This window comes from Thermobia domestica, chromosome 1, assembly GCF_964235325.1.
Source record: "Thermobia domestica chromosome 1, izTheDome1.hap1.1, whole genome shotgun sequence".
In the NCBI taxonomy this organism is placed as follows: Eukaryota; Metazoa; Arthropoda; class Insecta; order Zygentoma; family Lepismatidae; genus Thermobia; species Thermobia domestica.
In genome coordinates, this window is record NC_137454.1 from 122,544,585 (window position 1) to 122,562,323 (window position 17,739).

At 34.6% G+C, this 17,739-nt stretch overlaps 1 protein-coding gene across 2 annotated transcripts in view; it reads right to left on the reverse strand.

Annotated features, from left to right (window-relative positions):
• LOC145688531 (transferrin-like) overlaps positions 1–17,739 on the reverse strand; it is a 92,891-nt gene that overhangs the window by 20,806 nt on the left and 54,346 nt on the right. For both annotated transcript variants that reach the window (XM_081762904.1, XM_081762909.1), the window contains exons 3-7: positions 14,126–14,268; positions 11,431–11,561; positions 7,771–7,918; positions 4,429–4,586; positions 1,027–1,160 (exon numbers count right to left, since the gene is read on the reverse strand). In XM_081762904.1, coding sequence (XP_081619030.1) covers positions 1,027–1,160; positions 4,429–4,586; positions 7,771–7,918; positions 11,431–11,561; positions 14,126–14,268 — 714 coding nt within the window. The remainder of the gene's footprint in view (positions 1–1,026; positions 1,161–4,428; positions 4,587–7,770; positions 7,919–11,430; positions 11,562–14,125; positions 14,269–17,739) is intronic.

The following is a 17,739-nucleotide window of genomic DNA, read 5'->3' on the forward strand; positions in this document are numbered from 1 at the left end:
TTAAAGTATTAGAATCAATAATGATTTTGTTTATTATTTTATTCTTAAGCTGTTTTTATTGTAAACAATTTGTAAGTAACAACAACCACCAAAATGATAATTTTTGGAAGTAAGACATTTAGTATTTAGAAAATGCTATTAATACACTATTTGTTTTCAAGACTCCTCATACAGTGCGGAAAGTTCTCGACAATCATGGTGTCACAAACTGTGCTTTAGATTTCTGACTTATAAGTAAAGACCTGAAAACAGTTATTACTTCAATTTAATAACAGTTTGTAGATGCTCTATCTCATTGTTTAACCACCTTCAAAGTAAAGGAGGAGGTTTTCAATGTTCACGCACCACTTTGACATACGCGCACCAATTCTGATTATTCTTTTAGTTCCAGAAAAAGTATACCTTCTTGGTGTTCCCACATAAATTTCATTAGGATCGAGTTGTAATCTTTGGAGCTAGGCTATACAACATCTCAATGGATGCTGGGTTAATTACGACAAAGTAGCATGCTTAGCTACTACTTTGTTCTAGTAGTAATACATTTCAACCACTTCCAGTTTTGATACCAAATGACCAGTTGTGATGATATATTCTTTTGAGACCTTGAATCGATTGCTGAAAACCGCTTGTCGTTATCTGTTCCCTCTTTTGTTATATGTCGATAAATGTTGACAGACAGGGTTAATTTGAACCGCTTCCGGTTTCAATAGAGGGTTAAAGCTAACGGAGGAGATGGAACCTATTCTTCGGACGCTGAATCCATTGAAAAAATTCTTTAAAGTGATTATGGTTGCATAACAGCACAGGGGTTGTATTGCAAAATTTCGGGACATCGTAAAGTTTTAAAAAATAAGTGGGTTATATATGCGAAGTCGATTAAGATTTTCTTTTAAAAAATAACAATTATTTTAATGTTCTTTGTGCACTATCGTCTAATAAGGCAGTGGTGATGCTTAATCTTCCATTCGCCCTGGTTTCATACTAAAGACCAAAATGAAATGAAATAAATACTAACTTAAGACTTACCTTTTCACCACCAATGCAGGACAAATCATATTAACCCAGCTACAAATGGGTTGAGATACAAGAGAGGTCAATTCTCCGTTTCGACACAAATAACTAAAATTTTGGAAACTCTCTAAAGGGTTAGTTGTGCTATACTGTAATGAAAATGTAATTATAATTAGATTATCAAGTAATTAATATTTATTTTTTAAAAGTGAAAAACACTATAGGAATAAGAGTTTGCATGTGAATATACATGCTTGAAGTATGCATCTCCCTATAAAAATATTAAAGAATACGGGAACTCGTACAGAGCGTTCTATAGCATTACATTAATTTCTTTACTACCTCGTATCCTATTGTTGCCCTTATTTACATATGAAAACCCCATTAAAAGTACAACATCTAAGATAAAAACCCTAATAGAGGATCGGATAATATTTTATAGTAGTTCAGCGCTTGGTTGGTTGATTGTCTCTCAAGTGTAGCAGTAACATAATTGATTTTATGAAATTTCAACACATGTTTTAACAGTGCATTAGGGTTTTTATCTTAGATGTTGTACTTTTAATGGGGTTTTCATATGTAAATAAGGGCAACAATAGGATACGAGGTAGTAAAGAAATTAATGTAATGTTATAGAACGCTCTCTTATACTTTATAAAATATATTACAGAAAGTGTGATATTCACTGTTCACATGTTCCTTCTAGGCGATGCGACTTGAATGTGTCATACAAAATGTTAGGGTGTAACAGGGCCTTACGAAGACCTATAATTTAATACCTCATATCATGATGCAAGCTGTTCATAAGTTCTAATGTCGCCTAGTGAAAATATCTTAAAATATGCACTGTGTTTTAACGAAACTTTTTGGTTAAAGCATGATTCAAAAATATAAATTTTAGATAATAGATCTATGTATTGAAATAAGTGAGTTTCATTTCACAGTGTAAAACTACAGATAGACTTCGGAATTACAAATAGACTCAATAATTTCGAAACTATGCGAGTTCAATACTCAAACTTGAAGTAGTACATTTATAACTATTAGTTCCAATAGAGTAATAAGACCAAAGATAAAAACTGTTCCTCGAACGTTGAATCCATACCAAATGTCATTACTCGCTATCTCTTACTGTTTCTGTTCTCTGGCGATAAATGTTGAAACCAGAAATGGTTAATTTAAATCGATTCCAGTTTGAACAAAGGTTAACGGAGGAGATGGAACCTATTCTTGGGACGCTGAATTGACTGTTTTTTTTTTAACTTCTCGATATCTCTTTTCTTTTCTGCTCTATTAAAATCAGTATTGAAATCGGAAGAGTAATACATTTCAACCACTTCCAGTTTTGATACCAAATGACCAGTTGTGATGATATATTCTTTTGAGACCTTGAATCGATTGCTGAAAACCGCTTGTCGTTATCTGTTCCCTCTTTTGTTATATGTCGATAAATGTTGACAGATAGGGTTAATTTGAACCGCTTCCGGTTTCAATAGAGGGTTAAAGCTAACGGAGGAGATGGAACCTATTCTTCGGACGCTGAATCCATTGAAAAAATCGTTTCTCGATATCTCTGATCGTTTCCACTCTGATACCTGTCGATAGGATATGGACAAAATCTTGCGGCCGAAACCTCGCTGCCCACACTCTCGCGGGCCAAAACCTCGCCGCCCAAAACCTCGCGGGACAAAATCTCCCCGGGCCGAAACCTCGCCTGGCCAAAACCTCGCAGACCAAAAACCTCGCGGACCAAAATCTCGCTTGGCCAAAACCTTTCCTTAAAATTTACCCAATGAGTTTCTTAATATGCAATTCCATATTACAATAATAATAATAATAATAATAATAATAATAATAATAATAATAATAATAATAATAATAATAATAATAATAATAATAATAATAATAATAATAGAATATACAAAATATTGTGAGCGTGGGCTTTCTTGGGGTATTCCCATTTCCTCCCATTTTCTTTATTCCATCATTTCGTTCATCCTGATCATCTACGTCTCCTTTAACCTACAAGACATAAACGAAGGACATAAAAACTCAGATATTATTTCATACTTTCATAAATATTATTAGATTTTGTTAGAATTTCCTAAGGTCACTGTCAAAGTGAAATAAAACATCCCAGGTTCAAACCCCATATATGTTGAAAATTTGATCGAGACCAGTCGAGTGGTTCAAGAGTTATTAAGTCACAAACACAGCCACTTTCATTTTTATGTATTTCTATATGTCTCCCCCTTCCCGTCAAAGTAAAATGATAAAAACCATGCCAGGCTCTAACCTGATCTGTGTGGCAAATTAGATCGAGATTGGTCTCGTGATTCAAGAGTTGTTAAGTCTCATTTATTTTTAAATATATCCCCTTCCCCTTCGTTGTGCCGTCAAAATGAAATTATAAAATACATCCGAGGCTCGAACCTCAACTATGTTGAAAATTTCATCGAGATCGGTCGGGTGGCCCAAGAAATATGATGCCACAAACATGTCATTTTCATTTTTATATAGGATAGATTTTCAAGGCACGCGTTAGAATATTTTCTTGTCATCATTTTAATGCAATTATGTGTTATTACAAAATATATACATATAGCAATATGTAGATACAAAATATATACATATAGCAATATATAGAACATTCTACATCGAAGAAATCGTAGTGACTACGTTTTATACTGACGACATTTCTTCCCAGGCGAGATTACGACCCGCGTAGTTTAGTCCAGGCGAGATTCTGTGTCCCGACATCAGGACCGCGAGGTTTTTGCCAGGCGAGAGTTTGGGTATGACGAGATTTTGACAAGGCGAGGTTTTGGCCCGGCGAGATTTTGGCTCGCGAGGTTTTGACCCGCGAGTTTTTGGTCGGCGAGGCTTTGGCCAGGCGAGGTTTCGGCCCAGCGAGATTTTGGGCCGCGAGGTTTTGCCCAAGCGAGGTTTTGTACCCAAACCCCTGTCGATAGATTGACACAACTTTCTATAAAACTCCTGATATTTATGAATAGCATAGTTTGGAAGTCTAAAACTCAGCCCTTAATCATCCTCTAAAATTCTTGTTCAGATATTCACGATGCTCAATCACGAATATTCAAACAAAAATTATAATCTCATGTATATGTGCGGCGGTCATTCCGTAGCAGTCTTCGCAAAATTTTACGCAACTGTATCGTAACAAAAGTAATTCCAAGTGCTATGGTGATTATCATAATCTAATTTGTAAGTTTTACGTTGCATTGACGCGAACCGTTACGGAATGTCCTCGACGGACTGTGGAATCGCGTATTACACCCAGGTACTGCATGGGTATAACGCGACTTAAAAGTCTAGTAAAGGATTATCAAAACATACGTGAAATAGAAGCAAACTCAATAATATAATGTAAGGACAATGTTTAATATTATAACTTACTGAGAGGTAAGATGTGAGATCATTTACATTAGTCCATGTGATATCTGCTGTTCCCATTGTGAGGCAAGCAAGAGGAGGAACAGGGATCTCTGGGTCTTCTCCTCTCATGCATCTATCTGTGTCAGGGCATGCTGAGCACAAATTAGGGTATTTCTCCCCTGAAAGAAGAAACGAGTTAGTAATATTTTTACATTTAGAAACCATTAATAATGTTAAGGTTCTTCCCTAAGCTCATCCCATATATATTAGTGAATAACTTAAAGACAATGAAGACAGGTAATTTGCCGCCCTCCTTCTCCAGAAAGAACAAATCTTAAAAAGCCACGATTTTAAGTATGCTATCCCACCATGAACAACGAAGGGGAGGGAAAGTGCACTTGCACTCAGAAAAACCTAAACACTACTAATACAATCTCGTTGTATCTGTTTTCTTTCTTTAAATAATAATCTATTGTCTTAGTGATAGATAAAGCAAACACACCTGCAGAAGAAAGATGATAATCCTTTTTATAGAATTCAATATCGAGCCTCAATCTCAACTTATCAGTTCGTAATTCCAGTGCAACTAACTGTTTTATATTATTTCTTGATTTTCCTTCTACATCTGTTTAAAAAAAATAAAATAAAAACAACTTGTTTCCACTTTCAATGATAAGGAACTTGTTTGTGACGAAAGACAAGACTAGTTTACATATCAAAACTCTGATAACTGAATAAATGGAACATGCGTTCGCTACTGTTCGAGAATTGAGTCCTTGTATTTATCAACAATCGAGCAATTCATACTGGGATTTGTTTTACCATTTGCTTTAGCATTGTCCATGTGATCTTAAACTCATGCTACCTAAACATAATTTATGAATGTAGTATTCAAATAGAACGTCAGCTTAGTAAATTTAACTACCATCACTATGAAGTCTGTTTCCAACAACAAATATTTATTTTAAATTATATACATAGTTATGACAGATGACGCTCCTCGAAATTTGCCGCCCCTGAATGAAGAATATAAAACATTTAGAAAATGAGGCAAATAGTATCTACAAAACGTTATTACATAAAGTGATAATGTATATAGAAGGCCTTTTCGTATAGTGCATAAATTTCGGAGTCCAACAGTTGTGACGTCATAAACCGCGCACCCAAATTTCATGTCATTAAAAAAAAAAAGCGTGGAAGTGGTTGTTAGTTTATTTAGTAGTATTTTCTAGATATACCTGGCTCACTTTCCATAATTATAATATATTTCATTGACTTAAATTTTTAGCTAAGTTTCAGTGTTGGACTGAGCTTAACAAATAGCCTTAAGTAAATAATAAAAAAAAATGGGGTTTTATGTTGTGAGGTTAATATTAACGACCTATAAGATCTGTCTAATTTCGCCAACAGCTTCCGCTCCGCCTTAATCAAAAGTGGAAGTATCCTATGATATTAACCTGTAACTTAAAAAAAAAAAAAAAAAAGTCTCAGGAAATATTTGGTTTATTTAGTAACACCTATCATACAAGCAATTCCCACCATTATCGTCAGCTTTAAAGAAAATAGTATCGTTTTTCAATGTTCGAACGGTAAAATATTTTCGTTCTCCATCTTTATGAAACAACACGAACTAAAGTAAACTAAACTACCATTGCACCCGCAGTTTACTCACTGAATGTGTTGATTTGGAGCTGTCAAAATCTATGACAAAATCTTCCAGTTGCTTGTAATCAGTACACGTGGTTTCCCTGAGGCTGTACTCATCTTCCAAAAACAGCAAGTGGCACTAAGATGTTATCTGTTTCTCTGTGTCCAATGTGACTGACTGTCGGTCACTGATATAGTTCATGCTCCATTGCTTCAATTTGAGAAATTCACTTACAGGAAAGAAACATTTCTTTCCGAAAAAAACATAGGTCTACATATATTGTAGTTACTCATCCGAAATGTAACGCAAACTAGACATGTTACTTAAAAATTGTAGCGCGTTACCGTTACAATTACTTTAGAAAAATGTAAGGCGTTACTAAAAAGCCTTACAAAAAGCCTTATTAAAAATTAAAACGTTACTTCCGTTACGTAGCTTATCAAGACTACAAGCAACTGGCATTCTGACACCGATTAGTACGGAGAATATGAGAATTTAATTAGACAAAAGTATAGTTTTGTAATGAAGCCATTACGTAAGAGGTAATGAAGTCATTACGTAAGAGGACAAAAGTTGTAAATACAAAAATGCATATGAGACGTGGACCTACTGATTAACGTGGAATCCGAACCACACGAGCCCCCGCCGGGAATCGAACCCTGGTCCCTCACGCTAAAGGCGCGTAGGCCCTACGCTAACCGCTTAGTCACGAGAAAGCTCTATAAACGAAAGGTTCATTGAATCGAAATCAACTATTTTACAAAAATAATCCAGTATTAATATTGGTTGCAATTAGCATGTTTTAAATTTTCAATACCCTAAAAGACAGAAAATTATTCTCATTATTTTATTCATTATTATTTTATTCTTATTATCATGTCTCTCAGTATGGGAGGGCATCGCTTTGAGTCTTTGGGGCCAAGGATCCTTGGTGATTGCCGACTAGCCAACCTAGACAGTAGACCCTGGCTACCATATTGTCTTCGGAATACGTTTGAAAGGGAGATATTTCCAGTTTTAAATGTTAATTCCTGGGAAGTGTGATTATAATTAATAAAATCAGAAATTTCTCTCGTTTAAATATATTCGAGGGCAGCAGCGAACGGTTAAAACTATAAAAGACTTGTGCTAACACAGCTTTCAGCGACACACAAGTGAATTAAAAAATAGATTTGTGGAAATAGTCCGAATTGAAGATGTTCATTAAGATTACAGTACGTTTGATATAAGTCTAGTTATTTCCGATAGTTTTCCAGGGTAAGAAAATTAATGCAAAATGTAACCAAAAAAGAAGAAGAAAAGAAAGAAATCTTTCAGTTTAACATCCCACGTTTATGCCCTTTAGGGTAAGGGAGACGAAGGATTGTCCACTACAAGCTTACTAGGCCGGGGACTGAACCAGAGACCCCACGCGCCACTGAGTCACCGTATCCCCTAATGCAAATGTGTGGTTTACTTAATCGGAAATGAAGCCTATTTGTGGTATTATTGTTCATAGTTACAAACTCATCTATTGGCCCATGCAGCCAAGATTCTCTTAATAGAAACATTGAAAGCTTATGCAAAAACAACAATGACGTTTTTTTAAAAAGAAAATAAATAAATAAATGAATAAATATACATTCTCCCTTAGCCGCGAGATTACATTATTTGGTCATGGTTTCAAAATTTCGAGAAACTGTTATAAAACAAAAACGCCAGAATGAAATACTTACGCATTTCCATGTCAAATTCTTTATCATCTGACCATTTACCAGTTAAACAAGAGTCACTGAAGAAACTTGATATTCCTCTTAGTTCATTTTCCAAAGTTGTATAAGATGAATCACAGTCGAATTGGGCAGTTATGTACTTCGTGAAAAACTAGAAGAGTAAACAAATAAATATCAAGATATGTATACTCCACAGTTGTCTGCAACTAATAACATCACAGGATTATACGGTATAACATATCGACTTACAAAAGAAACTATCTACGAGAAGCTGAAATGTGTATATTTTCACATATTTACTAGTATCTTATACTACATTTATAAAACAATATTCTATAACGTTTCCAATATGGTCAAAAATTATTATTATTATTATTATTATTATTATTATTATTATTATTATTATTATTATTATTATTATTATTATTATTATTATTATTATTAAATATATATATTTTGCAGGTGGGAGATGTCAACTTAGCTCTCAAGATACTCTAAAATTACTTTTAAATTAAGGGATGTAATGGAGATAAATATTCGGATTACTAGATGAGGTGGAATGTAAAAAGGGGAAAATAACCAGAAGGAAATTAACACGATAGCAATTAGCACAATACCTCTTTCACCCGGGTTGTTCTTCGATGATTTCTTATTGTCTTGGGAAATGGTGTTTGTGGTAACAGATGGTCGCACAATTCTTCTGGTAAAATGAAGATTCCTTTCATGTACAGATAACTCATCTTGTCTAACTGACAAGGGAGTTATAAAAGATGCTTAACGAAATGATGGGAACTTATGCTAGCCTGGCCTTAATTTGAAATGAATGTATCTGCGTCGATGAATTACAATCACATTAGAATGGTTCTTCAACCTAGTGGGCAACCTCTTGCTCGCAAATAGTTCGACGTGAAGATGCTCTCGGTCAATCCGTTTTGTTTCTGTGGCCAATCCGTTTTGTTTCTGGCGGCAGTGACGAGAAGTCGATTATCTTTAGGGATATGTGCCCAATGAACGTTATTGTGTAATCCAAAGGAGTGCAATAGTAATAATACAAGAAAACTTAGCCTGTTGTTTTATTCTCTTGTTTTACCGACTAATGAAACACATTGGATTGTTTGACAAATGTTTTGACTGATTAGGTACAACGAAGATAAACAGTTTCCAGAATTAAGATAACAGGTTGAATGAATCTTAATAAAAGCTTTTAAATGTTTTTGAAGATAATAATCTGTGACATCACAACCTGTGCTGGAAGTGAATACCATTCGAGAACGTTGAACCCAGTGTACGTACCATATTTGGAACGGTCTCGCTTGTAGGTGCTGTCGCTAGTTGAATTGCTTTGTTGATGTTTTCTTTTAAGTTGTTCATGGTTTATTTACATAAACTCTCTTTTTCAGATATCCTTGTAAAAGTAATCAGACGGAGTCAGACCGGGCGAGCGCGGTTGGTAGTCTTCTCAAAATAACGTGGTCAAAGGAAAAGGACCGAATTTCGACCATAATACACGTAACGTAGATAGTTTTGACCATAATACACGTAACCCTTACTTCATGTTTCAACAATTAGGAACCACACGCATTAAATTCATCATAGAACAAACATACTTGTGTTCAAATTGTGATGCAATTATGTCAATAGTGCTAAAATGTTTTAAGGAAACTCCAGATTCGGTAGTATGTGGATTACATACTCTTTCTAGTTTGTGATAAATGATGATGCGTTGACTAATGTTGATACTCGTAATGATGTCATGGTATTACGTGAAGTTAGAAGGATCAAGATTACTTAGTCCCTTGCTCCCTCAATTTTATTTGAAGTTTATTTTTTTTAATTAGATACAGATTGTTATCAAAATAACAGAAACACCTGACGAAAATGCACCTTACCTCATTAATAAGACGTGGAATCACCGTTAGCTTGCATAACGGTTGTGAATCGTTGCAGAATAAAGGCATAAAGTCATGAATGGTTTTCAGAACAATGTTATACACTTTCTACACCGTGCAGACTCAGTTCTGTGAACGAGGATGGAGAAAGATACCTGCTTTGGATTTTGACCACACGTTTTTAATAGTATAATATTGTCTTTAAAAATTTGTCTTTCACGGGAAACAACATGTGGACCACGGGATGTACAGTATGTAGTCACCTAGAATACCCACATAATCACTAGCAATCATTCACGTTAACCTTTAATATTTTCTTTCATTTTAATTAGAGGATTCTAGTCATAAGAATGTATCCATTGACTACACGAAAATCAATTTTTGAAATTGTACTTTTCAATTATTGCACTGTATACTTAGGAATTATATTGAATCAATGTGTCAACTGAAATAGGGCGCTCCGGAAATAAATTTATTGATTGGCTACTTGATATGGGCGCCTGAAGGGGGACCGGGTCCGCCGTGGCTCACGAAAATATATACGTAATATAGCAAACAACCCATATTATATACCAGACGTAACATAACAACCATGGAGATGCCCACCCCCGCTAGAGAATTTTCTTCGGGCGCTCATGCTACTTGACGTTTCTTTTCAGCATCGAGGCTATAATAAAAGGGACCTGCTATTTACAGTGGATCCAAACCACTGACGTTTGTATCTAAAACACAAGTATACAACCGGGAAACGAACCAGAAATCACGCGTACAGAAAGCATGAGACTAAGCCACTCGGTCATACAGGAACATTAGACATTTTTAAAAATGAAAGTTTAAAGCGTTGAAAGAAGCATGAAGAACAATTATTGATGACAGAGGGGATGAGAGAGTGGCAGCAAATTATGTTCCCTAGATCCTTTTTCAATGGGCATATGCTATAGTTCTAGAAACGGTCGAACGTATACCTACCTAAAATTTTAGCATTACATCTTTGTAACAGGCATAATTGTGGGAGGTAAAATTAGAAGTTACATTTTGTTTGATATTACAAGCACTGTTTTTACAGGCAATCAACTGGTACTAAAATAAATACAACAGTAAGAAAACCACAAGTTAACTTCACAGAATTTTAAAAATATTTAATTTTCTCTTAGCCAGAGGGAGGGTTATGCTGCCCTATTTTTATCTTGTTATGAACGCCCAGAACCTATGGGGCCTAAACGAACTGAAACGATTGTTACGTATTTTTGGCTATGCAGTACCTCCTATAAGTTATTTATGGTTTTCAAATTGAGTATCAGAAAACAGTACAATCTTGTTTTACATGTTAATTAAATCGATCAAAAGTTTTTTTTTTTTTTTTTTTTTTTTAAGCTACAAGCTTCGTAATTATGCGTATATTGGTGTAAATTTGAAATGGCGAGAAGTTGTTGATGATTCTATCACATATTATTTTAATGTGAAAATAAAGTTTCCTTCCTGAACGTTAACCACTTTGGTCCTATAACTAAAGAGAAAAATATCTAATAAACAACTATCTATTTCGCTTTTTATAATTTAATTCGTAATATGCTCTGTACTACTGGTTCTCTACGCATAGCAGCATTCTAAAAGATAGATCAAGAGAGGGAGGAGAAGAAATGGTGAGTGGTTTATTCCATTGCAAAGTCTCCAGAGAGTCTGGACATCTGTATCGATTGACGCGCTTCTCTTCCTCTTCTCTTCCAGCCATCGGAATGTGCAGTTAGTTTACAGATTTTCGTGTAGTACTTACGTTTTCCACAAAAGGATTTCGTCCTGCTGTGTCACCACTAAAATAACCTTTACAAAAGCTTTTTCCGTTCAGATCTTGAACGCCTTGAATGTCAGACGTCACTACTAGGCCGTAAGAAGATTCATAGTAATCTGAAAAAAGAAGAAGAAGAAGAAAGAATGCATTTTTTTCTGTCTAAAGCTTCATGTCCATGCTTAAATATTGAATTACTCTATTAGGTATAATTCAGAGGAAAATGGGATAATTTTAATCGTTTCAGGCATTAAATTATAAATTCTATGCAGTGGTGAGCTCGTCCGCCGGGCAATCGGGCAAATGCCCGGTGCGCCCTCCCCTTTATGATATTCGCGGGAAAATGTATTAATAATGATAACAAAATGAATACATTTCTCTGTAATATTTACAATATTTTCTTGGAATAATACACAATACAATTTGCTTATCTTGTGAATCTTTTTTCATAATAACTTTTCAAAGGTGCATGTAAGGTTGGTTAGTTTGATGTTACAATTTTATTGCTAGGGTGCCGCGGATGTGTTCTGTAATCAAACACTAAACTAAAATAGAACTTTTGTTTCAAGTATCTTTATTTCAAAATTATGTTATAATTAAAATCATTTGTGGTTATAGACGTAATATTAGGTATACTCTTTACATTTTCTGGCTTGATTTTTGTAGCCATCCCTTACAGCAGAGGCCAACCCTTTAACGCTTCCCCTTAATCACTTTTTTTGCGATGAAAAAAAAAACCTATTTCGGTCATCAAATGGAACCGTGGGAGGAGAGTCAATAGGTCAGAGCCTAAACTCTATGGCTGTGCTCAAGCACTAAATCCCAGCAAAGTAGGATGGATTTGTTCCGCTTCTCGTACATACACAAAAGAATGAGTCATAATATGTAAAAGACGACAATAACTGAACTTAATAATATCTGATGAATGTTATATATATATATATATATATATATATATATATATATATATATATATATATATATATTAATGAATGGTCGAGTGAATTATTCATTTGCTTTAGATACGATCGAAATTGAATGTATACCTATACTTGTTTCTTTGTATCATAAAAATATTATTGTGTCTATTTTAGAAATAAATAAATAAATATACAATAAACGAAACTAATTATCTTTCCAGCATGGTTTAGTTTTCGCATCTGTTTCAAATTACACTCTTAAGGACGTATGTTAATGGATATGTAACCGAATAATATCTACAGAATCGATTGAGAGGAGGTCACAGTGGCTCAGTGGTAGAACGCTCATTACTGGTACGAGGGTTCCCTGGTTTGATCCATACCCACCCGAGTTTGTGGTGGACAATATCGTGTCCGTGAGTTTTCTCTGGGGTTTCCTGTTTCCTCCTACATTCTTATTTCACCAAATATTTCATAATTCAATGTCATTAATTCATCTGGCTTCTTTAGCCTAAAGGACAGTACCATTGTAGATACAACTAGAAATCTCATTTCATTTACAAAATCGATTGAGAAAATCCAGTTGAAAAAAAAAAGGTTGAATAATGTCGGTGGTATCAATTGTTTTCACATCTTGAATTCTTTATGCTGAATAAAGTATGTAAAGTTAAGTTAATTAAGTATATAAGACATGTATATGAGGTATGTTCAAAAAATATCGAACCTTATTTTTTCCTGTGTATACCAATGAAGTGAGGAAGACTTTCTTCAGTGTAGATGTAAAGGGGATAATAATGCACGGTCGTGAATTTTTTCCTGCCCGCAAAAAATCGTCAGTCACTGGTAGTCAGCCAATGAGTGAAGACGTGTAGTGAGCGGTTGTCGGATTTCAGTTTTTTGTAAAATGACAGAAAAACTTGAACAGCGATATTGCATCAAATGTTGCCAAAAAAAAAAAAAAAAACTTGGCGATACCCAAACGGAAACCATACAATCGGATCGAAACATTCAATTTTGGACGAGAATTTGGGCATGAGGAAAGTGTGAGGGAAATTTGATTCAGGCTTTCATCGCCAAACACCAACCTTGGCCAAACACAACATTCCTGCGTGTTCTCAGGCTCCCTACTCACCCGACATGGTTCTGTGTGACTTTTGGTTATTTCCCAACCTGAAAATACCACTAAAAGAGACCCAATTTGAGTCAAGAGAAGACATCATACGGAATGCGACGGCACGGTTGTTCACCATTGTAAAAACTGCGTTCTAGAAGTATTTCGAACAATGGCGGGAGCGCTGGGAGAAGTGTGTGCATTACCAAAGATACAGACTACTTTGAAGAGGATTAGTGTTTCGGATTTCCAAATCAATAAATGTATTATTGCCAACCAAAGGTTCAATACTTTTTGAACATACCTCGTATATTGTATTGTGTAGATACATGATTATACAATGTCAAGTTTTTCTTGTAATATTTGTACCTAATATCAGACGGCCTTTGTCTCCCCTTTTGCATCACACAACTTCCTACATTAGTTACTAAGACAGTGGGTTTGAAACAGTATCACATTGTCAGGTACCTAATATGACCTCGCTGCGTATCTTCAGGTAGTCCAAGATTAAACTTCATTTTCCTCAGTAATTAGTCACCGTACAGTGATGACCTTCATTACCTTTTTCGTTTCTCTGGTGCTTAAATTTCACAACTTTAAAAGTTCAACTACATTATGTCCAATTATCTTGAATATTGAAGTTTATACTAACCTTTAGTATTGCCTCCAGGACAAGCAAATCCTATGATTAAATACTGTGATGTGTTTATTTTTTCCATTCCCATAAAAATATCTTCCATTGAGAACCTAGCTATGTTAGCTATACCACCTTCTAGTTTTCTCCAACAGTCAGCGCTGAAATTTAATAATAATAATAATAATAATGTAATAATAAATTATATTTCACTTATGAGCATTAGGTTTTATAAACAGTACTAACAGTAGAGATGCAAGGGCTCGGAAAAAACCGGCTTTTTTGAAAAAAAAACTCGGTTTTTTCTGCTTCGCTTTTTTGCTTGGGAAATTTTGGGCTTTTTTCAAAATTCTGCTTTAAATTGATAAACCAGATTTTGTTTTGCTTCTCTATAACACAAAAAGTCATTTAATTAGTGGTTGATGCCGATAATAATATAAAACCTCGAAAATAAACCATGAATTTCGAAAAGATATTTCACACAGTTTTACTTCTCAACATATTTACATTATGAATTCCAAAGGATTAACCAATGTATATAATAAGATTTTTTTAACCTCTTACATACAAAACTAAGCAGGGTTGGCAAGAACCATGGTTGTTTTTGAAAATGCCAAAAACCCGTTTTTTGTGGGGGAGTTTAAACTAGGCTTTTTTGGTTTAAACCAGGTTTTTTGGGTTTAGATATTTTGCTTTATGTATTTATATTACATATTGACAGAAATAAGTTTGTTTCGCCTTGGTGTTATTATGCAACAACGGGGTTATGCTGGGAGAGGTCACATAAGCTTAAAGAAGTCCGGTCAGTAAATTTCTTAAATTGGGAAACTCCCGTCCTAGCCATCGGGAAAATCCCGTCATTACTCTAAATGTAAAACAATAAGGGAAAAATCCTGTTATTGCTTTGCATGTAAAATTTAAAGGTCAAATTTATAATCAGTACACTAAAACTGAGGTTTTAAATTACAAGTTTAGTACGTACATATCATTGAAAGTCCAATCCAAGCTAATGTTGGAAGCTACGTAGGCAATTTCTGTCAATAGATGTCAATATTTCTGTCAATATTGCCAATTGCTACGTAGGCAATATATTGATAGAAATTTTGCCAATTTGCATCAATATATTTAGGCAACCTTGGCTTCTTTATAAAACAACAGGCATTCAGAAATATACAATTTGGTTTCGTTTCTTATGTTCAGGCTTAACATCATTACGTAATACCGAGGTTATCAAGGAGAAGACTTTCGCTTACATCCGAACCGCTACTTTGTTTATGTATGAAAGAAGGGTTGCGGTTCGACCGAGAATTGAACATGGGACACCTTGATTAAAAGGTGAAAAGGAAATAAAACTAATGCAGATGGTTTGATGTTCGGAAACGTCAGCATGAAGTTCACACGATTCGCAGTTTTCGTTCTTTTTATTTATTTTTTCGTTTAAACCAGTTGTTTATTTTAAAAAAAGAAAAAAAAAACAGCTGGTGTAAACCAGCCAACCCTAAAAGTAAATACTTCTTTTAAAAAATACACAAATAACTAGCAAAATTCTATGTAGTATTTTTCAAAATATTTCATACCCTCTTTTTGGAACAAAATAAAACTAAAATAAAACATAAGAAAAATACTTAGATTTATATGATACACTTAAAGGCTGCACATCTAGAGCTTTTGGTTTTGTATATTCTTGAAATTCTAGAGTTTTATATAACCACCATCACGGTTTACTCAGTCCTCAAGGTTTCTGAATTTTTAACAAGAGGGATTCAACATATGAAGGGTGTGAGGCAAGAACATGGTAACCCACAATTTTATTATTCTAAGAAATTAGAGATTTTCTGCTGCACAATCCATTTTGAAAGTCGGAAAGCTGATTTTTCATATAAGATTATACATGAATAATTAAACTAAGCGGAATACGTTGCTTTCTATCTGGTGCTGCATAACTCAGCAATTGAAAATTTGTTAGTTACCATGTTCTTGGCTCATACCCTTCATATCATTATGGAACTCTCCCCACCCCCCACCACCACACACACAAAAAAAAAAAAAAAAAAGACCACGGAATATATTTAAGTTAAGATAAATACAACTGCACAACAAACATGACCGAGTGGAGCTTTTGCGCTTCTATCGGGAAATCCGAGATTCAACTCAGCATTCGACCATTCTGACAAAGCTTTTTTTCATTCCATCTGTGAAGTAGAAATAGTGCGTGTTCTGTGAGTTGGCCGACTTCATTCTTTATTGTTTTTAAATCTTATTACTAATTACCAGCAGTGACGGTTTTGCGAAGGTTAGGGGGGCGGTCTTTCGGACTGAAGTCTGTTCTCCAAAATTACGGAATGTCTAAAACAAACGAAATATCTATTAGTCATGCCTTTACTCATAAACTTTGAGCTCCCGTCAAATAAAAATTACGAATGTTCAGAAAAACTAAACATTAGTAAGAAAAAAAACTCCCAAAATACTTTTCTAAATACGACACTGATTCTCAGTATAAAATGATCTTCAAGGTTGTATCCGGGTAATATATAAACGACGCTTGTACTCATAAACTTCAAGCTCCTCCGAAATAAAATTAGGACATTTTAGAAAACGAAATAATCAGAGAAACCCCTCCCAAATTACTTTTCTAAATCCGCTACTGATTATTTGTATAAATTAGTATTCAAGGTTGTATCCGGAAAATTATTGCTAAATCGTTGCACAGCTACAGTATAACAGAAATGTGGAAGTACGCTTTGACGGATATATAGAGAAACGTAAGTTTAACTTTTGCGCTAGAAGCTAGAGTTCTAAACTCTTAGAAATGAAACATGGATGACAAACTGAAATGATCCCGAGAAGAAAAGAATGTCGATAACTCAAAAGTTAAAATAAAGTTAAATAGCCTCTAAAATTGCCCTCAAATACTACATTCTTCATGTTAGCTTTAATTCGTAAAACACGTGCTCCATCCATCTTGATGGTGAATTTTAGAGCGAAATATGGCATTCAGGTCATGAAATTCTTATCTAACTATAGAATATACTATAAGAAAGCTATTTAGATAGAAAAATCATGAAAATGAAAAAAGCCAAAATTTCCAAAATTCTCGTTTTTTTCCCTAAAAAGCCGGCTTTTTATGTGAAAAAAAACCATCGATTCAAAAAAGCCGGCTTTTTTGCATCTCTAACTAACAGTCATAAAGAATTACAAATTATGAAAAAAAAATATTCATTGCTAAGAGCATAAACATACAGTTTGTATCTGGAGCGGGGGGGGGGGGTCTGGGTTGCATCCTAGACCTTGCAATCAGCTATCCTTGTTGGATTTCTCCATAATTTTCGTCGGTCTTATCAGATGAATGCTGGTTCTTGAAATTGTATTAGTCTCAAGTAGATATTTAGCGATTGTTCTGGAATTTCGATAACGCTATGTTAACATTATAGTATGTAGATGCCTTGGTAAATTCTTGGTTTCTTCTTCTTCTTTTAGCGTAGCATCCTACCTTATGTTTCACAGAATAATTCTGTACCTGAAAGCATGAAGTGCGTAAGTCACAAATCCTTGTTTTCCAGAAAACAGCAAAAACACTTACTTAAGCACCACTGGCGCAAATCCCGGGGGTGTGTGAGGGGGACATGTCCCTT